The following is a 26,847-nucleotide window of genomic DNA, read 5'->3' on the forward strand; positions in this document are numbered from 1 at the left end:
GAATATGAAGTACATTTCAATTGGTTCACAAAAATGTGTCACAATATTATCAAGGCGAAGCCTTCCTACGCGCCTTATTGCCTTGGTTTTATATCTTCTACAATGTCATGGTTGCTCTGCCGCCTTGATAACTATGACAAGAAGACATGTGTTGATCCTGCAGCAATACATCTAGAAATGCCCCATACATTCATAGTTTTGTCATGCAGCTCCCATGCTTTTATAAAAAAGACATAAAAAACGAAAGATTTTCGCAAAGTTCTTGCGGCAAAAATGAATTTATTTGCTAATTGTAGCTTTCCGTTAAAGGAAGAAATAAAAATCTGAAAGAAGACATGTTATCAGATGGCACCTGAGCAGCCCTAAGTATTATCATCTCCAGGCCATAAACAAGAACTCCACCACAACGGCCCAAAGGATCAACCTTTACCAATGGACCTCTAGCAAATGATTCACGACCTCTTTTCAAATAATTCCACTCTGGACCCTCAAAACAGTGCATTGAACTGCAGAATAGAGGGGGGGAAAAGATGTAAATCATGAAATTACCATTCAACCAAGTAAGACAGAGGATAAGACAGAAATGTTAAATTGTTAGTCAAAACAGAAATGCACACCATATCAATACTAAGAGGCGTTGCTGCAATTGTCATCTTCCTTTCAAGAATACATGGCAAAATCCAAAAACTAATCAACAGCAAAGTAGCAAACAACTTAGGAAGAAAGAAGGCAGGCAAACAAGGGTTTAAACAACAATATAGAACAAAAGATACCTATTCAGACATAATCATCAGAGTCCCCCCACACCACACACCAGGGGGGTTATCATTTTCACAATAGAGCGAGACAACTCCGTCAACCACTTTGTTGTCAGGTAATAAGATCTAGTATTATTAAGAATAAGAACCATATATTTGAAGCAAAAATCAACTGAATGAACATTTATTTCATTTTTATGGTGAGTTCATTCCCTTTTTTGCTGGCACAAAATCTGAAATAGATCAAGTATGATTTAAGGAATACCAGTTCCCTGAATCCCTATAACTGGGTTAATATATATATAGTTCACTTCTTGTTATTGCTTCAATAAAGTTTTCTGAAACCTTAAATTCTTGGGTGAAAATAACAATGTTATGCTGTTAACTTGTGGTGCTTTTATAATTATTACTGTTGCAGTTATTAGCAACGTCACCACAAACATGATGATGGCAAGAAAAAAAAATGTATGGGATTGTCATTGCTGCTTTTACTTAGTATAATCAGCACAGATACCCAGTGATCATACACTAATAGAAATAACCAATTCAAGAAACTACTCCTAATGAAATTAATCTGATAAAATCACATTCATGTGGCCAATGTATTATTGAAATTCCAAAACATAGCTTGCAATTGCATCATGCTGGTTGTGAGATTTAAACCTCAGTTTTGAACTTGGTTCGTTATTTTTTTGGATGAAGAAAAAGTTCATTAACCAAAAGGAGAGAACAGAGGGTGAAGAGAACAACAAGAAGCAAAGCACAGCCCAACCAAAGCCAAAGAGGCCCTAAGCTAAAAAGGAAACAAGTTAGCAACAATGCACTAAAGCCAAAACCAAGATGCATCTCCTCTCCCTTCTTCTCCATTTTAACCAATGGCTCGCCGGCGGGCTTCTTTCCCCCTTCCTCTTCTCTCTGGCTTTGGAGGTGCTCTCTTGTATCCTTCAAACAAAGACGTATCAGCTCCTAATTTCTCCTATCCCCAAATGTAAAGCCCTCAATCTCACCCATCTTGCCTTTGCTGATGATCTCATGATTTTCGCCAAAGCAAATCATAGTTCTATCTCCTCCATCAATTCTGCCCTCTCCTTTTTTGAATCCATCTCTGGCCTTAGGGTCAATCTTGACAAATCTACTCTCTTCCTTTCTGAAGTGACTGAGCCCTTGCGCTCTAATCTCCTAAATCTCTCTGGCTTCAAGCTAGGCTCCTTCCCTGTTGTCTACCTTGGCCTCCCTCTTATCCTAGGTAGGCTCTCTCGCCATCACTGTTCCCCCATGTTGGACCATATCCGCAAGAGTATTCAACTTTGGAAAAGCCGGCTCCTCTCTTTCGCTGGTAGGGTGGAACTCATTCGATCTGTTCTCCAATCTTCCTACCTTTATTGGTGTGGGATTCTCCCTCCCTAAGGCCATCTTGTCGGCGATGGAATCTCTCTTCTGTGCTTTTCTTTCAAAAGGTCAGGAATCTAAGCGATTCCTTCGCCCCATCAATTGGTCCAACATTTGTCGACCCAAAACTGAGGGGGGCCTAGGAATTCGTAGAATCCAAGAAGTCAATTCCGTCGTGTTGCTTAAACTTATTTGGAAAATTGTCTCAAATCATAACTCTATCTGGGTCCACTGTATCCACTCTCACCTTCTCAAATCTAACTCCTTCTGGACTGCCCTTATCCCTCCTAATCCTTCCTGGATCTGAAGGAAGCTTCTTCTTCTAAGGCCTCGGGCTCTTCCTGCTCTTACCATCCTCATCTCTTCTAGTTCTTCTACTTCCTCCTGGATTGATCCTTGGCATCCAATGGGGATCCTTCTCAACCTATTTACCCCCCTGCATGGCTTATGAGACCCACATTCCCAGATCTACTCCTCTCTCCCACTTCATCTCTAATGGTTCTTGGGTCCCTTCTCCTCACTAGAGTCTCACACAAGTCTGGAATTCTCTCCCCCCTATTTTCTCTTCCTCGAGACTTAGTTATCTAGTTTCCCTCTACCACCAAATCATTTACCACTTCTTCTGCTTGGAACTTGGTTCGAACCCCCTCCCCTTCCCCTCCCTAGCCTCCCTTGGATTGGTTCAAAGGTCATATCCCCCGCCATTCACTTACCCTTTGGAGAGCCCTAAACTTAGCCCTTCCAACCCAATCTTTCCTCGTCCCGCCGCATCCCTGTGAATCCAAATTGTATCCTTTGCTGGAATGGTACCGAGGACACTGAGCATTTGTTCTTTTCTTGCCTTTTCTCCAGTTCTCTTTGGAGAAAAGCCCTTAACTCCATTTGGCCCCGCTCCCGTCGTTCTTTTGGTTTTAGCCGGGATTGGTCTTGGGTATTGAGTAACTTTTCAGGTTCTTCTATTTGTGATCGCATTGGCAAGATTATCTTTGGTGCTACAGTCCACCATCTTTGGTGGGAGCGGAATCTCCGTCGCTGGACCTCTAAATTCCGCTCTATTGACACTATTTGGAATGTTATTTACTTTGATGTATCTGCTAAAATTTCTGCTACCCCCATCCCCCCGGTGGTTGACTCCCCAAGGAACAGGCTCATTGTTGTCTCCTGGGGTCTCAACTCCCATCCTCACCCTTGATCCTGACTTTTGGGATCTTTCTCTGTACTTTGTTTTCCGTCTTTAATTGATTATTTATTCATCCAAAAAATAAAAAGATGCCAAGGCAAATACAAGGGGAAAAACAAAATTCTCCTATTTTTCTTCTTCCTAACTAACTTGAGCTCCACTATGAGAATTTTGTTGAGATGATGGCGCCCTTTAGTAGAACGACTGCTACTTCTGTTAACTCGAAGAGGAGGAAAGGGGGTTTCAATGTCAAAAGAGTCATCAATGCCGGCCACAACCACTAGAATAAACTCAAGAGTCGGATTTGAAGAGACAAGCAAAAAGGGAGGGGAGACAGGGGGAAGAAGGAGATGGGAGAAGGGAAAGAGTTAGAGGGTTCGACTAGAAGAGAGAGGGGAGAAGGAGAGGGGAGAATTGAGAAGGGGACGAAGAGGCTTGGGCCGGGAAGGAGATGGACCAGGGAGGGGCCGGGCCAAAGAAGAAAAAGGGGAGAGGAAATAATGGGAAACAGAATAGAGAAGAAAGAAGAATATAAAGAAGATAGGGGGAAGAAGGGAAATCTTAGAAGAATTAGTCTTGAAGAAGAGGAAGAGAGAGAAGAACACTCATAAGGAGGAGAAGAAGAAAAGAGGAGAGGGGGGGCCACAAACGCACAAAACTCAAGCTTTACTTCATTTTTTCTATTCCATCCTCAATAAGCTGATTACAAATGTTTAAATAACAAAACAAACATACTTGATACGAAAACAACTATAATATGACTCTTGGTAATTTAAAACTAACAAAAGACTGATCCTTCTAGGACTCTTAGGAATTTAAAACTAACTAAAACTTATCCTACATATCCTACCCAAATAAAAATTTTGATTACATGATTATCCCAACAATAAATCACAAAATTCTAAATTATCTCTAGAACTCCCACAAAAACAGTTCCTATTTTATCTCCTTGCAAGCTGGAGTTTGGGCCCACCAAATTTGAATCTTGTTGACGTATACAGACTTCGAGATATTTACTGTTCACGGTACTGTTCACGTGAACAGTAAAGTATGATTTTTACTGTTCACGTGAACAGTAAAATCTGTTTGCACTGTTCACGTGAACAATATAATGCTAGTGATGCTACCGTACTTTCCATTTATGATGTAGGAGTCTTGCTACATAAGTTTGGGAATTTTTAGAAAGATAGTATCTATTTTCAGAATTTTCTATTTTAGGAGCTAGGAAGTTACTAAAGCTGTAATTTTTTGTTTCCTTTTTCTAGAGGACAATTACTTGTCTCTCAAGTTGTATTAGATTCATTAGAAGCTATAAATAAAAGGGCTTTGTGGTTCTAGAAGCTTAAGCAAGAATCACAGGCCTCTTCTACTGGTTCTTCATCTCTCTTCTCTTCTTCTTCTTCTCTCTTTTCTTTGTTCTAGTTCAGCTATTGTTTTGATTATTTAATGCTTGTTTTCTAACAAATCTAGTTCCATGCAAGCTGAACTTGGGGCCCACCAAATATGAAATTATCATATCATATAAGTTATTGTTCACGCTACTGTAGCGTGAACGGTAACTTCTGGTTGTGCTGCATCAATTTCTCCCTCTCTTAAAAAAAACTCGTCCTCGAGTTTCATAGAAAAAATCTGTCTCGCGATTGGCACCACAAAAAAAGGATTTGATAGGTTGTTGAAGCATTGTTCACAATTACTGAGAAAAGAAATAAGGGGCAATAAAAAAAGGATGAAGAGTAGAAAGATCTCAAGGAGGAGAAGAAAACAAGGAAGAAAGAAAAGAAGGTTGAACAAACGATGAGATAAAGAAGGGATCTATCCAGGTTTGGGCTCTGATACCAATTAATGGGGGGTAGAATAGAGAAGAAAGAAAGAGGAGAGAAGGGGGGCTGCAAACGCACAAAACTCAAGCTTTACTTCATTTTTTCTATTCCATCCTCAATAAGCTGATTACATGTTTAAATAACAAAACAAACATACTTGATACGAAAACAACTATAATAGGACTCTTGGTAATTTAAAACTAACAAAAGACTGATCCTACTACGACTCTTAGGAATTTAAAACTAACTAAAATTTATCCTAGATATCCTACCCAAATAAAAACTTTGATTACATGATTATCCCAATAATAAATAACAAAATTATAAATTATCTCTATAACTCCCACAAAAACAGTTCCTACTTTATCTCCTTGCAAGCTGGAGTTTGGGCCCACCAAATTTGAATCTATTTCCATGCAAGCTGAACTTGGGGCCCACCAAATATGAAGTTATCATCTAAGTTACTGTTCACGCTACTGTAGCGTGAACAGTAACTTCTGGTTGTGCTGCATCAGGAAATAAGAGTTGAACCAGGCCAAGAAGAACGGCCCAAATCCAAAAAGGTTAATGGGTGAGGTAAGGAGAAAAGGTGAAAGGGGGAGCTTGGGTTGAGTGGTGGCCCCAAGAGAGACGACCAAAGGAGGAAGAGAGGAGATGGGGTAAGAGGAGCGATTGAAATGGGTAGGGCAAACAAGAGGTATCGTTCAAGGGGGGCAAACCAAACGAAGAAGGGGGAATGGAGAGGACCGTCAGTGGAAGGGTTGCAGAAAGACAAGGAGGCAAAGAAGAGAAAGCAAGCAGCAGGAAGTGCAAATTATTGACTAAGAGAACTAGGACAATAAGACACAGGCCCTAGGTGGAAGAAAGAGGGTTGCACGCGGAGGTTTGCAAGGAGACAAGTCCCGAGGTGGACCACTAGTAGGTGGCTAGGTGCAAGAGATGGTTGCAATGCATGCAAGAGCGACCAGAAGAGAATAGTCGCAGGTAGCAGTAACAATACTCAAGGCCACACAAAACATAGGATGGCAGTGTCGTTCAAGGGTTCAGAGGCAAAGACAAAGTGGACCAGGTCTCAATCGGCGAGAACCAAGTGGTCACCATTATTAGCAAGAGGGCAAAGTTGTTCCTTTCACCATGTTGGCCAATTGGAGTTGTCAACAGGGTCATGAGACTATGCCAATGGTGGCGGTAGACAAAGTTGATCAGAGAAGCATCTTGGAGTAAAAATCATGGTGTCACCGGAGCCAAAGCAAACAAAAATGCAGTGACCGAACACCCTGCACTAATTCACTAAATGCAGAGAGGAGGGAGGTTCTAAAAACGTAGAATTTGATCCAATCCAACACCATTTTAATCCTTGATTAGACCCGAAGTGAGCAACGGGGAGCAAGCAAAGACCGCCACATAGTTCTAGGCTTCTAGCAAATGACAAGCAGTCTTGCTTGAAGGTGGTGGCATCCATTTGTAGTGGCTTTCTGATGAGAGAGGTAGTACACTAAAGGTAATCTAAGTTCTAGAAATGCAACGGAAGGCTTGAAAAGGAAACCCAGAGGGGGATGGCCTACAAATCCATTTTTCTAATCTCATTTCAGGATCCCATCACCTAAGGTAAATCCACTTATTCCCAACCTACCAAGTGACACCTTCAGTAACCCAGAGCTCAGCCTTTTTGTTGAGAAACAGAGTACAAAAACACCATTGTTTGAGCAAGTAGGTGTGGAGAGAGTCATCGGCTTTTTACTATTTAGAAAGGGACGCATGAACAATTTTGAAGGGAGGATGACGGCCGATGATGCCTCCAACAAGACAAGCCTACTATTTTGCCATACCAAGGACTAGGGATGAAGAGGGACAGAGGGTTGGTTAAGCCATAAGTGGAAAGTTGGATGAAGTGTAGCAATAGGTACGGTTAGCAGGGGAAGAGGATGAAGAGAAGAGAGAGGACCAAGAGGGAGGGCCAGCCGGGGGGAGAGGAGGTGGGTCTGCCATCTCTCTCGAGGAAACCCCACCTTTAAAGGAGCTTGAAGTTAATAAACCAAAAAGAGATACTGAAGTGGCAAAAATTATCTTGTTTATCGAATCTTTTCTCTAGATTTCCTATTCTTTCTTCATACTTTCAGCAAAACAAGAACACTCTGATTAACCAGCTTATACTTATTTCTCACCTTGTACGAAGTCCATGGATTGAATCATCAAATTCAAGCACTGAAATTTTTGCATCTTGAAAGGTTAAGATAATTGAATCTCTTCTCCTGCTACCATCACCACCTCCCATGGACAAGACTGCCATTGTTTCCACATTACCGTGCAACCTAACAGCAAGACAAAAAATGATTGAAAACACAATTTTAAAAGACAATTCATGCAATACATTCAAATCATACATTGTCATACTAAAAACAGAAGTTCCCCAACTCCATAAGTCTAACATGGAGTATCATTCAACATGTACCAGTATATTAAGATTCCACAAATTCACAACATTCATAAGACGCTCCACGTGATGCCCAGATTTAAGACAGTTTCCTTCCAAATTGTCATTGATGCATATTGATGATTACATTCTTTTCATCTATGATGAATTTATTCAACCCAATAGCAAGTGCAAAAACTGCAAGTACATCAAACGATGAATCTAGCCAATCACATAGCTCAATACACTGGCTGGCATTTGTGATATGTCAGCATTAATTCAAAAGGCACAATTTCATTGGTAAAAAGGGAGAACATATTACAAGGATTTTCTATCAATTTTAGCATCGTCTAGTTCAAGTAAAATTTGGAATGCACCTTGAAGTTTATAAGAATAGGACTGGATAATGACCAAATCATATCCAATCAAGCAATTAATTATTAGGGCAAATTACATATAGACCCCCTGGATTTGCAATCAATTATATCTACTACCCATGAGAAAAAATCAATTATAAATGCCCCTTTGCTGTTAAGAATTGATTAAGTGACGATGTCACCACTAAATAAAAATTCAAAAGACCAATTTTACCCTTTTTTGTTCAGGCATTTCTCATAATAGTAATTTTAACTCCAATATTAAATGATTAAAATGCCCTCAAAATTACTAAAGAAGTGGGTGAAGGGATTTCCTCTTCACCCATCTCTTTCCTTAATCCTGTCAAAAATCAACCACCAGCCCTACCCTACCGGAAACCACCGCCAAATAAACAAATTTCCAGTTTCCAATAGGGTATGGTGGGGCCGGTAGGTGATTTTTGGCACGGTTAAGGAAAGAGATGGGTGAAGAGGAAATCCCTTCTCCCACTTCTTTAGTAATTTTTGAGGGCATTGTAGTCATTTAATATTAGAGTAAAATTGCTATTATGAGAAATGCTTGAACAAAGAAGGGCAAAATTGGTCTTTCGAATTTTTATTTAGTGGTGACATCGTCACTTAACCCAATTCTTAATAGCAAGGGGACATTTGTAATTGATTTTTATAGGGGTATTAGATGTAATTAATTGCAAATTCAGGGGTCGATATGTATTTTGCCCTATTTATTATAGTAGTTTTGTTAAGTTTTAATTACCAGAAAGACCTAAGCCTTGAATTTAAGTGTAGTCAAATAATAAGAAAAACTGGCTGAAAAGGACCTTCTCTGTAACGGAGATTAGAATAGTGCTGGTTTCCCATGAAACTAACAAATTACTAGTTCCCAATTAATGGATATGTACAGCACCGCTGGTCCAGCATTAAAACTGACTTCTTTTTTCTTTTTTAGTAAACCATTAAAACTAACTTGATGCCTATGAAATTGGAATTTTGATTGGGACAGCAATCATATACAGTATACACCCATCTCTTTCTTCAAATATGAAGAGTTGACAAAACCTTTGATGTGAACCAAATTCAAGGCCTCAATAAGGGCCAAAACAGGGCCTAGGATGATGGACCAAAACCCTACGGCTCTATAGGAAATCAGGGGTATTTTGGTAACTTTTTCTTTCTCTAGTTGAGTCAACTTAGGGACTGTTGGGCCTAGTATGTTAGTGGGATACCAAATCTACTTTTGTGTTTGAATTTGGTTTAGTTTTGGACAAGTTATTGAAAAGTCTTGCCTGTCTTGGTCAACTTAGGAGTCCCAAGTGGAGAGGGATTCCCTTAGCTACAACAGTCCACTTCTTTGATTTTGCTTGGGAGCAGTGCTGCTCCCAGCAGTCAAAGGCTGAGATGCATTTTGGTGTCCAAAGCAAATATGGACCACTGAGTGAAGTGGTCATTCAACGGTCCAGACTTGCTCTGGACCCAAAATGCATCTGGACCGTGCGCTGCTGGGAGCAGCACTGCTCCCAAGCATGATCCCCACTTCTTACCAAGATTCTAGATCTACTCTTATCTTGTAATTTGGACCATCCTAGAAGATGTTTCAACAAAGTACTTGTTAAAGTGAGAGGACCAAGTCTAGTTAGAGCCCAAGTTTGAGTCACCTTCATATGTTGAGTCCTAATATGATTACACTCATGTAAGGCTATAAATAGAGCCTCTTAGCTTGTAAAAGGCAGATTATGATTGATTAATAAAATTTGAGAATTTAAGGTGCCGAGGTTGGAGTCTTAGGTTTCCCTAAGAGGGGAATTTGCGGCAGCTGTTGTATGAGATTTCTGCAGATTGTAACGTTACTCAACCCCGATTCTCGACCCACCCCAGCCCCTATCTCTTTCCCTTCTTCTCTCTCTCATTCACAGCCCTTCTTTCCCTTTCCCCTCACCTGTGGCATGACCCCCACCCCCAAACCCTAAATCTATTCAACCATCCCCTCCCCATCGCAAATAACCCTACCCTTTCCCCTATCCCTGCAGCAGCATCCTCTTACCTCCCCAACCCTATTCCCTTAATCCCTCCCCTTGCCCATCCCTAGTCCCTTCAAGCACAACCTCTCTTTTCTGTTTTTCTTCAGTTTTTTCTTCTTGATTTCTTCTCTCCTCTCTTGTGGCAGCACTGGAATTTCCAAAATTCTAAACCAAACATTTTTCAAACCCTAAATCCCTAGATCTCCCAAACCCCTTATCAAATCACCTCCCTCTCCCCTACTTTGCCCCCAATTAACAGCCCCCTTCCCTTCACTTAAACCCAGGATACCTAAACTTCATCTTCTTCACCAAACCTTAGAAACCCTAACCTACTTTCATTCATAACTTTCAAACCATTCGTTCAAACCCTAATTCTTTTTAGGATCACCTACCCTAACCCCTCCTTGACCTTTGACTATATCCCCAGCCCTAGTCAACCCTAGAAACCCTAATTCCTATCAAACCCTGAATTTCAGAACCCTAAGCTTGGAGATTCAATTCTGAAATTCATATAAAAGCAAAGGTTCAGGATTAAACGTCATTTCCAGGTAGCTCTCCTTTCTCAACCCTAGAACCACCTATTCAACACTATTCCTATAACCACAGGGTACTAAACCCTAAACTTACTGCCGTTTCAATTGAATAAGATCCTGAAGGTGAACCCTAAATGTGGGCATTGCATCAATTACTAAACCCTAGATTTTGGGTTCACATCACCCTTAATGAGTATCAAGCGAAGCCATTGACAGGATCCTTTGCACGGTTCATTCCTATAGACTTAAAGTGGTTATGGATTGGGGCATACATAAAAGGCCATTGGTTTCTTGATCGTGTGCAGACAGCCAATGAGGCAAATGATCATCATTGTAATTGCAGTTCAAGATTCACTATAAAGTAAACATGGAGAAGGTATATGATCATGTCAACCAGGATTATTACAGGAAACTTATGAGAATGTTATTCAGAAAGAAATAATGAGAAAGGATAACACTTGCCACTCTTTGACTATGTTTTAGATTGTACTTGGAGGTGGTGAAGCTAACCACAGCCAGAAAAGTGTTGAAATAACTCGGGAAATATTTCAAGGATAAGAGAAAGAAAGTCACCCTGAGTTGTTGGTGGACTCAAAAGAGAATGAAAATCAAGTTACTATATTCTTCAATTGTCCCCATTTTCCAAAGGTACTAGGTTGGATTCGAAGTCTTTGTCTAATAAAACCAGTAACCTTTGGAGAAGAGGTAGAATAAAACGTTTTTCGACAAGGGTGCAATTCAAAGTGGACTTCCAAAACGAATGTGCATCATACTGAAATTTTGCCCAAAAAAGGAAAAAGGAAAGCGAAAACTCAACATATAATATCTCAGCTGGACTAGGTCTTGCTTCTAGTAAAATCCACCGAACCAAAACTCATTACTCCTCTTTACCTGCCAGAATCCTTCGATTACGGCCTCAAATTTCAGAATACAGTGACAGAAAACGAAAGTTCCTTCAGCATTTCATTTGAACTATTTTAAGCTAATCGCAACGCAATAGACCATAACTTTCTTTAGCCCCAAAAAAAAAAAAAACATAATTTTCTTTCCGTTGATTCAAAAAGGGAGGGAGGGGGGGAATAGACAGATGCAGAATAAGATAGAAAATAAAAAGGCACCAGTTGCGAAAACATACTTATAGTTGCAGACTAGTTCAAGTGAAGCGCCAGAAATTCCAGCCAGGATACCACCACGACTCGCTTCTGAAGGAGGCCGTGAAGCTCTATTGTCCTCTTCCTGAACTCTGACGACGTACACCTCAAGAACGTTGCCGGCAGTTACAACAAGGTTAGGGATAGGTCCAATTCCTTTCCTCGCCGGCCATTCCGATTCCATGTCGTCTGCCTGAATTAAAGGGATCTCTTGAACTATATCGGCACGGTGCGTGATGAATCCGGAGGCGCAGTTTTCAATTCCGGTCGGCCAATGCATCATCTTGAACGCCGCGTAGCTCATTTTTGCTACTAATCTAGGGTTTCAGAACTGTGCAGAAGCTCGTAAAATGATGAATGAAGGCACCCGTATCTGAACTCTGAACCCCGCTGAACGAGTGAAAATGAATGACTGGGGATTGAGCTCCGAAACGAGATAAATCCTGCCTAAACCCTGAGGAGACGTGAGACTCCTTGGCGGGAGAAAAAATAAGGGTTTTCTACCGTTTAATTACAATTCAATATCGTACTTCGTAACTCGTGCTTTGCCGCCAGGAGTCGCGGACAAAGATCGGTCGAGTTCCAAAACCCGAACCAGCGGTCCAGCACTATATCATGTGCATATCGTTCTTTTTTTTTCTTTTTTTTCTTTTTTTGTTTGCCAACCCCGGTTTATAAACCGGTGGTTTGACCCGCGTCGCACACCTGGCTGTGGTGGGTGAGTCTCGAGGCGGGGATTTTTTCCATCCACAATGATTCGATACCGAAACCTTACTTAAGCGAACCACCAAGCTACTTACCACTTTGACCAATCCCTATATCATGTGCATATCATTTTTTATATACGCAAACCAAAAAGTGAAAATTAATTACTTTTACAACAAAATAAATAGAGTTTTTTCCAAGTAAGCAATATTATTAAAATATAAATACATTTTTTTTTTGTATACAAATGAAAAATAAAAAATAAAAAATAAAACAGGAACAGAAAGTGTCTGTCCGGTTATTTTTCCATGTAAAACTGAAACATATAATTATTAGCTTTTTCTATTACACAAACAACAAAAATTATTGGCTTTTCATTTTTTTCTTTTTATCTTTTTTGGGTAAACGGATATTTAATTACAAGCTTCAAGAAGCCAAGACATCCGGATTTATTTTTCTTTTTTTTTGGTTAAAACAAAATATATAAAATGATTAAGTCATGTAACATGTACAAAAATCATAGGGATTGATATCCCCCACCCTACATCTGAAACAAGGGTAGAAGCATTCTTTGCCATATTGGTCATTCAATCACGGAAGGAATTGTATAAATTGAGCGCCCCTTATCAGTTGCTTTAGTAAGAGTAGATCCTCTGTCAAATCTTCAAGCCACATTTTCTTTGGTTTAGGGACATAGTCCTTGAAGTATAAGCAGGTGCACCACGTTGATGTTATCTTGGTGTTTGTATGGACAACATTCTTGAGTATGATCCCTTACAATATTGTCATTTTTGTGAAGCTGTACATAAAACACGTATTTTCCCACTCTAGTTGTGAGTTGCATCTATCATACCCCAAATAAATGGGAGTTCAAATAGAGATACAAAATTAAGCAAGGTTCCACTAATAGAATTAACAACTGGAAATGGATCATCAATAAAAGAGGGAATGGCATGATTTGTGGTGGTAAATGAATTACTCATAAAGTAAGCAAAGCAATTAGCAATTTTACCATGATCAACCACATAGTCATTGTCAGACAATAGTGAAATCAATTTTCCTTTTGTTTCACGTGAATTTCATAAGCCAATTGGTAAAACCTATTATTTTTATCACCATATTTGATATATTATATGTGAGATTTTTGAAAACAAAACATCTCTTGTGTATTATGCAACTACTGCGAACAAACAATTTTTTCATTATAAACCAACCGATTAGGATTTATAGACATAGCAATATCATTTAGCTCCGCTTCAATCTCATCACACAAAATATAAACGTTAGCAAGATTTTAAGCATTCCAAACCCTTAGAAACTGATACATAATAGATAGTTTATAAGAGAGAGATTTATCTTCCATGGTTCTCCAAAACAAACCTGTATCAGTGAAAAAATCCAAGAGGTATTGCCAAGCAGACTGATAATGAAAAAGTATTATACCTGTCATAATAGACCCATTAGTATCCACAATAAGAGGGTTGTGATCAAAACCAATTGAAGGTACGATGGTGCGATTTATATTTGAAAAGAAGAAAAAAGAAAGGCCATAGAGAGAAGGTAAGCAAACTTTATCAATGGCTTCCATGGTTAGATCTGTTTGTTTTTTATGGTTAGACTAGGTGAATTGTGATCCATGCCCATGAATGGCTAATATATCAAAGCTATAAATGAGGCATTGGAGTTCATCAATGGCAGGCGAGGGTAAGAAAGGTCCCCCCAAATTTATCAATCAACTAGGATTAGGAAAGGGTATGTCAGAACAAATATATATTGAAAGAGGGAATTTCAACACAATTTCTTGCCAGTGTACTAAGGTGGGGGCGTAGACACAAAGAATCACTAAACACACTCCCAAGCCAAATCATTTGATTGCCTCATAGTCTTGTGACAGAAGATATTTGGGGATTGTGGTGAATTTGAGAAAGAACTTAGAAACCCCCCCCCTAACCATTTGATATCTAAACTTGGGAGTTCAAATAGAGATACGAAATGAAGCAAGGTTCCACTCATTTATTTTTTTATTATTATCTCTCTCTATATATATTATTTATTATTTATTTTTATTTGTTGACAACTTCAAACTGCTTTCAAAGAGGTTCACATAAAAACAAAAGATCAGGTTGGTATTTTTTAGGTAACTTCTCAAACCATTTAGTAGTAAATTTTGGATTCACATCCTCTATAATTCTTTTCCCTACAATTCCCTGTAATTCCCTCATAGGATTGTGTTATGTGGCATTTAAGGAATCAAAAAGTTACTTAACAAACTAGAGTTCAAATAAAATTCAAATCTATGGGTGGGTTTAAATAAAATTCAAATTTAATTTAAATTGAATAACCTGAAGCACACACACAGGCCAATGTATTATGTGTGAATGTGAGGGAATGGGTAGTTTGGGTGGAGAGAAAAATCCTACATTGGACATGTCCCTTTGTCTCCCTTGACTATCTAAGACTTCTTATTTTTCCAACCATAAATTTTGATTGAATTTGAGATATGGTTAATGAAAAATGTTTATACATGAGATGCGGAGGAAATATTGAATATGAATAAATAAAAACTAATGAGAAACTAACCGTCTCAGTGATAAGGGATCAAACAAGAAATTAGGTAACGCAGGAACATTAACATTGTAGGAGATAACTCACGGTCACGGGGTGCTACTGAGAATTGCCCCGAAAAGAAAATTATCTATTGGCCTTGCGGCCGCAGTCCAGCGCCTATCTATCTATCACTGCACCTCTGCAACCAAGAACTGCTCATATTTTCCCACCGTAGTATCAGAATTGATCAGTTTTCTTCCGGGAATGAATGTTCGTTTTATTCCTACCATTTATTTATCATACGATGTTAGTATACTAGCTTTGTGTTGGTGTGATATTCCTAACAGTACTGCACAGGTTTCCCACACCCGGTTTCTGGTATTGCTGTAGCGTGATAGGGCATGAGCTTCTCTGTTTGTTACATGCAATCTTGTTCTTACCCAGTTAAACCAATCATCTCCGTCAATTGGAGAACCCATCAAGACCCTCCATGGAGGGTCTCTCTCCCTTGTAAACCCAGAACACTTAACCCAATCAAATTCCCCATACGGTCAGCCGTGGATATTGTTGATGGGAACGAAACAGAAGAAGGCGGTGGCTTGAACGAACAGAAACCCAAGTTGAAGTGGGTTGAAGTGGGAAGAAGCGCCACAGAAGAACAAAAGAAGGCGATATCTCAGCTTCCGAGGAAGATGACCAAGCGATGTAAGGCCCTTATGAGACAGTTCATCTGTCTCTCTGCTCAAGAGAATAATATAGCTCAGTTATTAGATGCATGGGTGAAAATCATGAAGCCCAGAAGAGCAGATTGGCTTTCAGTTCTTAAAGAGCTGAGGAGGATGGAGCATCCACTGCTATTCGAGGTGGGATTTTTCCCTTCTTCCCCCCTCTAAATTTATCTATGTATAGTAAATTTGACTTTATTGGTGAAGTTATTTTCATATCAAAATAGCAGAGGAATCACAACAGCCAGGGACAGTCCTGGGGAAGTGGTGAGGAAAGACATGCATAACTTAGGCCTTATGTAAAGTATGACTTGTAGAGATGATTGGATGGCAAGGATCCATGTAGCAAACACGTTAACTCAGATTGGGCTGAGCTGTTGTATCTTTTATCTGCCCATTTTCTGGATGCACGAAAGTAACCCCTTTCTGGGGTGGTTTTCTCTAATCATAGTTTAAGTTTTGTATATTTCTTGCAAGGTGTTTTGATTAGTTTATGTTGTTTCTGATAGTCTTGATGCTTCCACCTTCTTCCTTTATGATTTGCAAACTGGGTTTGAAGATGCCAGTCGTGTTTATTATAAGGTTTGATTGCCAATAGGGATTTTAGAACCAATTTGTCGAGCAACATTGTGATGTATCTGATATTGCAAGAGGTATGTCTTGGAATTTTTGTTTACGATGACAGGTACTGGAATGCCCGTGGACGGGAGAGCTTAAATTCATTGAATGACTTTGTTCATACTCTCGATCATCAAAAGAGTGTTCCAGTGTACGAGGCTTCCACTACTCTAGATTAAAAATGAAGAAAGTTATTTTCATTCTATACTTCTGATGGAATCCGTGTCTTTGTTGTAATAAAGATGGCCTTACATAGTTCTCTAGGACTCTTGCTCGGTACTTTCATTCTCCATATCCTACATTCTTCAAACTTCAACTCTTAAATTTAGGGTTCCCTCTAAACCACACTTTAAATCTCCCCAGTGAATTTCTCATGCAACAACCTAAATTTCATACTGTACATAGCTTATAGCTTTTTCCTTGTTTTTAAGATTTTTTATAGCGGTAATTTGAATAGCAATATCTCAGTATTATTACTAGATGAGGAAAGAAGCGATGAGGAGGGACATGTATAATTTAGGTGTTGTATCAAGTATGACATCTAACAGCGCTGATTGGAAGATATCCATATTGCCAACTGCATTTCGTTGGGATAAGGTTGAGTTGTTGTTATTGTCTTAGAGGGAAGGACTTGTCAAATACAGATGATGAAATGCTCAAATTCAGGTTGGATAAAAGCAATTTTAAGTTATTTAACTGAGTGCTGTTTTGATAAACTTGCTGTAAAAGTATTAGTCATTGTCAGAGTTTCCAGCCCAGATTTGTACAATTTTTTAAAGATCTCTATCATCCCCAGACAATAATTTGGAATTGAAAGAAAGGAAGTTCTAGTTTTCATTTTGATAGCCTTTGCAACAGTTTCTTTCTTTTGAATACTTGGTTGTTTCTGTCCATACATCTCTTCCGATGACCAGATTTGTAATTTTGGACTAGGGCTTTTCTCTATCTTTGAAAGAGCACCTTAGAATTTGAGAGGAGGTGACCAACTCATCTCAGACTCTCTCCAAAAGAAAATCCAATTCACTTAGAGAATGTTTATAAATAAGGTTATGCTGGATGCTTTCTGCAACCCTTTTGACATCTGCAGAGAATATCTAAATAACGTACGCAACCATTAAACTTATGATTTGCAGAATCATCCAAGCAAGAAAAGAAAGTTGATTGGGTTTACTTTATTCGCCAAATAAAGGAAAGGTTAAGTCATTGCATGGAGTTGAAACTAGAAAGACCAAATTAGTTCCTTCTGAGTGATATTATTCATCATAATTCTCCCTACCATACCCACTTTTTCACTGTATATTCAGTCATAAGATGGTGCTCTCCTCCTGATGATTCCAACTTTATTGAGGAAGAAGCAATCAGCTATCATGAAAGCAAGTTCTGAAGTAGCATTATTCTGTAGACACTATTGGACAAAAATTGGGTGACATAAGACTGCTAGAATCCTGAGGGCTTTGTATGGTTTAAAATATTCAGGATTTGATTTGAAGTTCCTAAAAGGTATTTTAGTGTTAAGTGTCGCAGTAGAGCAGTGTAGGTTTTGTGCAGAAAGAGCAATTGCAGTCGAGAAAACTGAAAGAGAAGGGTGATTGGTTTGACAGGATGGTGTAGGTTGAACTCTTTGGGGATCTTATGTTGATTGGTTGGTTGAATATATAAAAACAGCGTCAGAGGAGTTTACTAACAATTCCATATGCATTATAGTCCTGACAAGAAATCGGGCAAAAGGTTTGGCAGACTGAGTTCATGTTCGAGAGCTTGTAGAGTAGTGGCATGCATGGACAGACTTCTCCTTTGCCCTCCACCCCCCCCAAATGAAAAAAAATCTTGGTTTTGGACTAAATTTTGGGTTTTTTCAGGTTTTGTGTTTGATTATGAAGTACTCAAAACAGTTTGTTTGTTAGCAATTATGGAAAAAGGTTACATAAGATGGTAGTACAGGGTTTAGACGATCAAGTTGAAAATCTGGAAGCTTTTTAAGTAGTTGGTTTCAATTGTCACTAGTAGTTTTGCAAAAATTACGAGGACAGTATCGTTGTGAAGAAAGAAACAACAGAGTACAAAGATATGGCAAAGCATGATGAGAGAATAAGGTAAACTATACACGATGATGAAAAAATAAGAAAAGCTTGTAGAATGATGAAAGAATATAAAAAGCTTGTATACTAATTAGAGAGTAAGTGAATGGAGTTTCTTCTGGATTTTTCCATCATACTGCAGCCAATGAACTATTTGAAATTGCATTCCTCTATTTCATTGATTTGTAGGATGCCTTTCTCACCAGCACAGGGGGAAAAAAGAAGACTGAAATATATATCAATAATCAAGAGTAGTCTTTGTGAAAAACAGCTGGTGACTACAGTCTTCTAGGGCTAGCCAACTCAAAGTCTTGATGGCATCTTGGACAATTAGTGCTTATGTTTTCAGTTTCATTGAATGGTGAAAGATTTCTGACTATAATTGAATGGTGAAAGATATCTGATCTAACTATAGTCAATGGATAGGTTGGTCCAAATGTCTTAGATTTCTGCCACTCCAAATTTCCAATTGCTGTCAGAAGTGCCATCCTACTGTTCCTTAAAACAGATAAAAGAATGAAGACTTGGATATTCTAAACTAGCCTGACATGATTGACCTTATTGTTGAATACTAAGATGGATGAGTGGCAAAGCTTGAAAATATAAAGTAAGGAATATCATACTAGAGCTGATCTGGTAGTAGCTCTGATAAATGATAAGCTACGAGAAAGTCGATTGAGGTGGTATGGCCACGTTCAATGGGGGTCTTTAAATGCCCCTGTGCGGAGAAGCAATTTAATCCAGATTGAAGGAATTAGAACTAAGGGCAATTCTAAGATCACCTTAAGAGAAGTGGTGAACAGGAGTATATGCATAGCTAAAGCCTTATATCTAGTATGACCTCAACTACAGTTTGATTGGAAGGCAATAATCCATGTAGCCAACCCCATTTAGTTGGGAAAAAGGTTTATTTCTTTTTTTTTTTTTGTTGTTGTTCCTGTTTCTCGTGCCGTTCAAATAAGGACCTGAGAGATTGCGAAAGACACTTTTACTGTTTGGGCCGGGGCCCATTACTACGTCTGGTTTCCTTTTGGCTTGCTCCGTCTTTTTCTTTTCTTTTTGGGGGGGGGTGTGGGGGCGGCCGCGGGGCGTGGCCGTTCTTGCTGCCGCTTTTCGTGATTGGAGGCAATAATCCATGTAGCCAACCCCATTTAGTTGGGAAAAAGGTTTATTTCTGTTGTTGTTGTTGTATCCTGTTATCTCAGTTGCCTGTATCAAATTAAGAAGACCTGAAGAAAAGATATGCAGAAAAATGAACAACTAGAATTTGACTGTTTGTGGCCTGTGGGTTCCCAATTACTAAACAGTCTGCTTTTTTACTTCTTGAGCTTTGCTATTCCTTGATTCTTTTTTTCTTTTTTTTTTTTGGGGGGGGGGGTGGTTGTCTTGGGGGTGCTTAGGCTTCCTTAGGACATGGGTATGACTGTGGCTGATCATGTTCTTGAATCTTGAAAAGAACAACTAATCAGCCTTATCCCAACTAAATGAGTTTAGGTAGATGGATCCTTTTAAAACAAAATGGCAGAAACTGAGATTCACAAAGAGAGATGATAATTGAGAGGAAAAAAATATAAAAATGAAGAGATGAGGTAACAAATGATAAATGGAAAATAGAATAAGAGGAAAGAGGATATAGCCCGGGAAATCTGGAAAATCTTAGCTGCATGGTGTCAGCAACTCATGTTCTTGAATATTAGTAATGATTACTAGTGAAAATGCTGGGAAGCATCCAGGGTGCATGGCATGTGCTTTCCTCTCTTTGCCCCTCTGGGATCCCTTCCTCCTGTATCCAGTTCTGTGATGGCATATGCCATGGCTTTACAGAAAGCTGGTGGCATATTCAGTCCTCTCCCCAACTATATTCTCATTCTCAGACAAGAGACTACAATTGTATATTTTAGCTACCATTTTTCTGATTCCTCTCAGAATAATATGGATTATTCTTCTCTGTGTAGTGCAATTCAATGTATCCTTGTTGATCTTGCCTGCTATTTTCTCTTGACCTCCAAAATTAGTATTGATTTTGCATGCATATGAAGTATTGGTTTAACATGGCTATATTTTTGTTGTCTAATACATTCTTCTTAGGTAACAGAACTTGCCCTACGACAAGAATCATTTGAAGCCAATGTTCGTGATTACACCAAGATAATTGATGGTTATGGAAAGCAAAACCGGTTGCAAGATGCCAAAAATGCTCTAATAGCCATGAAGAGCAGAGGCTTTTCCTGTGATCAGGTGACGCTTACTGTTCTGATTCACATGTATCACAAGGCAGGTGATCTTAAGCAGGCTGAAGCAACATTTGAAGAGATCAAGTTGCTGGGAGTGCCAGTTGATAAAAGAGCTTATGGAGCAATGATCATGGCTTATATAAGAGCTGGAATGCCCGCACGAGGAGAAAGTCTACTGAGAGAAATGGAAGCTCAAGATATCTATGCAGGAAAAGAAGTTTTCAAGGCATTGTTAAGAGCTTACTCCATGGTTGGTGATGCCAAACGAGCTCAAAGAGTGTTTGATGCTATCCAGCTTGCTGGGATGACCCCTGATGTTAAACTGTGTGCACTTCTCATTAATGCTTATATAGTGGCAGGTCAGAGTGGCAATGCAGGTAGTGTATTTGAAAATCTGAGGAGTGCTGGACTTGAGCCTAGTGATAAATGTGTGGCATTGATGCTGGCTGCCTATGAAAAGGAGAACAGGCTTAAGAAGGCCATGGACCTTCTTATAGGTTTAGAAAGAGATGGTGTTACCATCGGCAAAGAAGCATCAGAGGTCCTGGCTGGGTGGTTTAGTAAGCTAGGGGTGGCTGGTGAGGTAGAGTTTGTATTGAGAGATTATTTGAAGTTAGATGCAAAAAAACAACCTTCTAATTTTGTTGGTGCTTAGTTGAGTTGCTTACTTTGGATTTCGTTCTCATTCTCTTAATTAATCATTGTACATGGGGCTAATGGCATATGCAAAGAATAGGACCTACTGTGTACAGCTTTGGAGCTCTGGTCTGTGTATAAAAATAGCTGTTTTCAATGGTAAAAATCCTTCTGGCCTGGATGCTGGTTTGGTTGTTTTGTCCTTGGATTTGTATTGGAAAGAAAAATGGTACCCAATGCTAATACATCACGATGGGTCTGATTTCTGAATCTGTAAACAAATTGTCCCCCCAACCCCCCCCCCTTCCGTATGGGGGAACAAACTGGGTGGGTGTTGTCATCTTTGTAGCCAACTTGAGCCTGCGTCTACGCTCTTCAAAGCTAGTGATTTGCATTACTCTGCTGACATTTACGGTGTGGAAAGGCATAGTATGTGATGTTTCCTGCTCCATGCTTCCACCTGCTGTCTGAAGTCAATTATTTATGCCTTGCTGCCTGCAGTTTGAAACTTTTATCCCACATTCCTTTGCAAGATATTATCGTCAGTATGAATTTTAGTAAATGAGATGACAAAAATATGCCTTGATCATTGAACACAAATTAGATTAACATCTTCAAATCTCCCAGAAGTTGCGGTCTAGTTCAACCTGGGCTATAGCATAAAAGTATGAGACATTGGACTGATTTGAGCCTTGTGAGGTGCTTAATTCACCCAAAATTTGTGGAAAGTCTATTCATTTGGTCTGGATACATGCCATGCTGTGTTTGGGTGCATTTAGAAACATTGATTCATGAAAAAACATATATATTTTAAAAATTCTTTGAAAACATGTATTCTGATCCTAACCGTACACATATTATTTATTCAGTGTATCTTGACTAATGTTTTCCTATATATTGACATTGCCCTGGGACCTCAATTGAGCCAAGGAGTTCGTCATTGCACTGGGAGTTATTGGATTTGCCTTGATTTCACTTTCTTTCTCTGAGGTGAGTTTGTTCCTCATAGTCTTCTGTCATGGTGAGCTGCAGAGGTGAGGTATGGCTTTCGAATCTGAAACCATCACCATCTCTCATTTGTCTGATGAAGAATCTGTGTGCAAAGAATTGGAGCCTTATCCGCGACACTTATTACTATTAATCATCATTTCTTTGTTGTTTGTATTTCCTGCTGATGTCCTGCGATGCTGATGAATTATAAACTTCTTCAAGATTGGATCAATAATTGTTATTTCTTTTCCTTTGTGAAGGAACTGATCATATTTCTTTTTGCAAGGACAAAGATTGAATCTCTTGGCAAGAAGATCGTGTCCATAGTGGGTGATTTATGAGTAAAGATTCAGAGGCTAAAGTTTTGGCTTCAATTCGTAAGAATGCTTTGTTATCATCAGAACTGATCAAATTGCATACAACTTAGAATGGTTTGATTTGATGCATGAAATCGATCCTGAAGGTTGAGAAGAAGAAGAGAGAAAGTGAAAGAAGCCTGCTGCAGTGCTTTGTAGAGCTTCACTTTCTATCATGAAGAGCTCCAATGCTCGTTATTCATTATTTATAGGTATAGTTACAGTCCTAAGCAGGAAAGAAATAATATAAAATAAAATAGGACTTTAGAAGTCCAAAACCCAGATGGAATTCTACTCCAGATGGGATTTTATGGCGCTAATTCTTGATGGGCATATGTGATGCCCAAAATGTCCTTCAACAATGCCCAGTCTCTCTATTTTGACTTTTGTTGACCGAGTAGTGTAATTTAGCTTCCCAAGTTCTAATTTAGTTACATGGTATTAGAGCCTCAACCATAAGCAGTGTCTACTTGATTCTGGTTTTTGAAGGGTTTCTATCTGTAATGTTGCAGCAACCTCTGCTGAATAATATTTGTCTACTACCCTGGTTGACGAAGATATGAAAATAAACTAGGGCTTCTTTGCTTATCTATTTGAATTCATGCTGTACCTGCCCAACATATTCTACTGATTTTTTGAGGCACTGTTGCCTGGTTATAATAGCGCAGTCAAGTACTCAACCCAGTATTGAGCCAATCAGAGCTCTGAATTCCTCACTATTGGTTTTCTCAGATACGGTTGACAGTACCTTTTTGGTACCTTTTGAAAATTTTCTGAGTTTACATGTGACTTGTCCATTGTCTTCCACTGGTGGTTTTCTGGGGTTTCATTAGTGTCTATATCAGGTCCTTTGACCTCGAATTGGTAGTCCATCAGACTTCACAAGAGATTTGTATTTGAAATCACCCATTTTTCTGGTTTGTTCCATGAACAATTTCCAAGATTTTTCTGGTCCATGTCAGTTTTCTGTTTTTTTGGGGGGCTCTTTATTCTGTAGAGACTATCATATGTTTACAGATATGGAGATCTATATCTCAGTTTTAACCGAGTTTACTACAGTATTAGCCAGCAGGTTGTCCTTGATCTAGTTATTGTTCTCTTCTGTACATAGTAGTTTATCCTAGGCCTTCCTTGGACGATGTCAATGTCCACATCTTCACAATAAGAATCAAATGGAAAAATATGTCTTAGTCCACTTGGTGCTTTCTCGTGAACTCTGACCAGATTTAGGCTTCGAATTTTGATGCAGATTTTCTGTGAGACTTGTGAACCTTCTTTAGTAAAATGTTCCAAATTGTGGTCTGAGTTTGTCTCAATCACAGTGTTTCCCATGAACTCTGACCATATTTAGGCTTGCAATTTTAAAATCAAGTGTTTGCTATGCAGATCTTTGTTGAATCCTTCTATTTTCAGTGAAAAGGTTCCATATTTGAATGGTCTTGTAAAAGTTTGTTCTCAATCACAGTGCTTCATGTGTAAAAAATTGGGAGTGGGTCACCATATAAATATGTTACGATACTAGGATCTGGGTTCCAAGGTTAAATAATTTTATGGTTGCTATTACTGTTAATGCAACCATTTCATTATAAGTTAAATAGGCTCATTGTGAGTAGCAGGTGGAACTCTTTTCTTATTAGTGTTGCTTCTGCAGTTCTTCATCAAGCTTTAGTGTCCAAATCTTTCTAATGATGGTTGGTTTTGCCCACCTAGTAAGATGAAGTTTCCTATGAAAATTGCAGTTTTTGGAGTAACATTCGGGATGGTGCAACAGTTTCTCAAGCAAAACTATCCCTTTTCTGTTGACCTTGTATTTTTTTTGCAGGACTGAAATTGGAATTGACTGCACATTTTGGTGTCCTGTAGTTACCAAAGGAATACTTGCTGCTGGACCACTTGGTTTAAGCACTGAATGCCTTCTTACTGTTGTCCATTCTTGTGCTGTTCAAATCGTTTGTTGCTGCTGCTTCTATTTGCAAGATGACAAGCACCAGTTATATCATCTAGTTCATTCGGTTGGCCAGAAACTTTGCTAATTTTGGCATGCATAGGCCTAATCCTACGAGAACGATCCTATTGACTGTCAAATGGGCCACTGCTTTGAACCCCTTTCCTCTAATGCACCAAGGATTTTATGCATCTTTGCTTTTGATGTAGTTTTAAACAGTCAACAGGTACTGTAGGTTGGGTTGTCTCAATTCATTGCTCTATATATCAGTCACGGTTTTGTCTAGAGGCAACATGAATTGGAGTCACAATGGCTTCAGCAAGGTTCAAAGTTAAACATTGAAATTAGAGGAGTTTGCATGGAGCTAAGATGGATCAAAGTTCAGTAAAGCGCTTGATCTGAAGATTCTACATTGAAGGGAACCCCTCGGACGGCTTTGCTTGAGCAGAACAGATTCAAAAGAGACGTGGAACCCGGGACAGAACACAGAATTCTTTCCAAAAACTTGCTGGGTTTTGCTTGAAGTTGAGATCTTAAAAGTCAATGTAAAATCTCTGGGTAACCCAGTAGTCCTGATGAACATAGAAGACCAACCAGATCATGGGTGCCAATAGAAACAGCTGAAGCAATCTAGCTTCACCTTGGACTTCATCAGGAGAATATGGAACTCAGATTGGACATCATCCTTGCAACCTTCTTCGAGTTCGATCTGAGAAAGGAAATGTAAAACAAATATGTGCCTATTTTATTTATTTATAAATTAGAATAAATCTTATCATGAATGAAATGTAAAATATAAAAAAAAAAAAAAAGAGAAAATGATAATTCAGTTTTATTTTAAGGTAAATATCACTTACCTCCCCTCTTAGTTGGACAAATAGCATTCACACCCCCTCTTAGTTGGATAATATCACTTACCTCCCCTCTTACCTAGCAAATATATCAAACACTTCCCTTCTGTTAACTTTCACGGTTAAATTTAATTTTTACCGTCAAATATTTTTATAAAATCCCAAACTACCCTGAGCTAAAATATATTTTTATTTTAAACCCTAAATTACTGTAATCATTAAACTATTAAATTAACCTCAATTAAAATAAATATTAAAAACCAAAACACCATAGTTGAAACTTAAATTATCTTTAATTATTAAAAGCCTAACATACTTTTTTTTTTTAAATTATCAAATAATTAAAAAAACACATACTACTATCTAAGTAAAATAAAAAATGCAATTAAAAAAAGAAGGTAGGTTGATAAAATTAAACACGTATTACTATTTTGGGGTTTTTTTAATTGTTTAATAATTAAAAAAAAAGGTATGTTGGGCTTTTAATAATTAAAGATAATTTGGGTTTTAACTATGGTGTTTTGGTTTTTAACAATTATTTTAGTTGAAGATAATTTAGTATTTTAACTGCTAGGGTGATTATGGTAATTTAGAGTTTAAAAAAAAAATTTAGCCAAGGGTAGTTTGGGGTTTTAGATAAATATTTAACGGTAAAAGTTAAATTTAACTGATAAAATTAATAGAGGGGAGGTAAGTGATATTATCCAAGTAAGAGGGGGTGTAAATGCTATTTGTCCAGCTAAGAGGGGAGATAAGTGATATTTACCCTAAGATATATAAAGCTTGATGGTAACTTGATAGTTCTTAAGAGAAAATTAGTTGAGCTAAAAAATTATGACAAAATTTGAAATTTAATTATTATCTTTAGAAATAGAATCTATTTAAATAAAATACATTTAACAATAAGATATCTTATTAAGTAATTTTTTTATTTTTATTTTTTTAAATCTAAACATCTAAAATATATATGTATATATATATAATACCATGATAATATGATATACATAAAAAGTGCAAAGCTGTGTAATTTAGCCTGTTTTGCATCAATTTAGCCTCCAACTAATTATTCAAGGATTGTGACACAGTTAATTATTCAAGGTAAGGGTGTCAATTGCGTATCGAAACCGCTTAACTATAACGAACCTCGCCATCTAAAACCGCACTGTATCGTATAGTTCAAAATTCCGTACTGAAACCGAATTTCTTCGGTACGGTTCGGTTTTAGGTACTCATACCGTCGGTACGTAGTTATTACGTACTGAAACCATACCGAATTGGTACAGTACCAAATTAAGGGATATAAATGTAATTTTATAATGAAAACACTTCACATTTACCCTATCTATAATTCCCTATTTCAGTTTTTCATTTCGTCCTTCACTCCTCTTCATAGATTTACTTGCTTTATCTCTGTTAATATCAAAATTTATCAATTGTTTGGTCGTAATTTCATCAGGATCTTAATGAACTAATAATAAAAGTGACATGGATTAACCAACGTGGTTGGTCCAAGTAGTAAGCAACTT

General features: G+C 38.4%; 2 protein-coding genes across 3 annotated transcripts in view; one reads left to right on the forward strand and one right to left on the reverse strand.

Annotated features, from left to right (window-relative positions):
• CPSF160 (cleavage and polyadenylation specificity factor 160) overlaps window positions 1-12,181 on the reverse strand; it is a 57,013-nt gene extending 44,832 nt beyond the window's left edge. For both annotated transcript variants that reach the window (XM_089158870.1, XM_089158871.1), the window contains exons 1-3: window positions 11,621-12,181; window positions 7,313-7,459; window positions 353-506 (exon numbers count right to left, since the gene is read on the reverse strand). In XM_089158870.1, the coding sequence (XP_089014996.1) occupies window positions 353-506; window positions 7,313-7,459; window positions 11,621-11,940 (621 nt within the window). In that variant the 5' untranslated portion in view covers window positions 11,941-12,181. The remainder of the gene's footprint in view (window positions 1-352; window positions 507-7,312; window positions 7,460-11,620) is intronic.
• Window positions 12,182-14,950: 2,769 nt separating this feature from the next.
• On the forward strand, window positions 14,951-21,457 carry LOC149013724 (Tetratricopeptide repeat (TPR)-like superfamily protein). Its single transcript, XM_089159537.1, has 2 exons — window positions 14,951-15,751; window positions 20,398-21,457. The coding sequence occupies exons 1-2, from the start codon at window positions 15,290-15,292 to the stop codon at window positions 21,196-21,198; spliced, it is 1,263 nt and encodes a 420-aa protein (XP_089015663.1). The 5' UTR covers window positions 14,951-15,289; the 3' UTR covers window positions 21,199-21,457.
• Window positions 21,458-26,847: the final 5,390 nt, after the last annotated feature.

Source organism: Hakea prostrata, chromosome 6 (genome assembly GCF_041222555.1).
Source record: "Hakea prostrata isolate BN-2017 chromosome 6, UWA_Hpros_2, whole genome shotgun sequence".
In the NCBI taxonomy this organism is placed as follows: Eukaryota; Viridiplantae; Streptophyta; class Magnoliopsida; order Proteales; family Proteaceae; genus Hakea; species Hakea prostrata.

Coding starts and splice junctions, on each gene's coding strand:
- LOC149013724 (XM_089159537.1), top strand. CDS start 15,290: ATGAGCTTCTCTGTTTGTTACATGCAATCTTGTTCTTACCCAGTTAAA. Junction 15,752..20,397: donor AGCATCCACTGCTATTCGAG/GTGGGATTTTTC, acceptor CATTCTTCTTAG/GTAACAGAACTTGCCCTACG.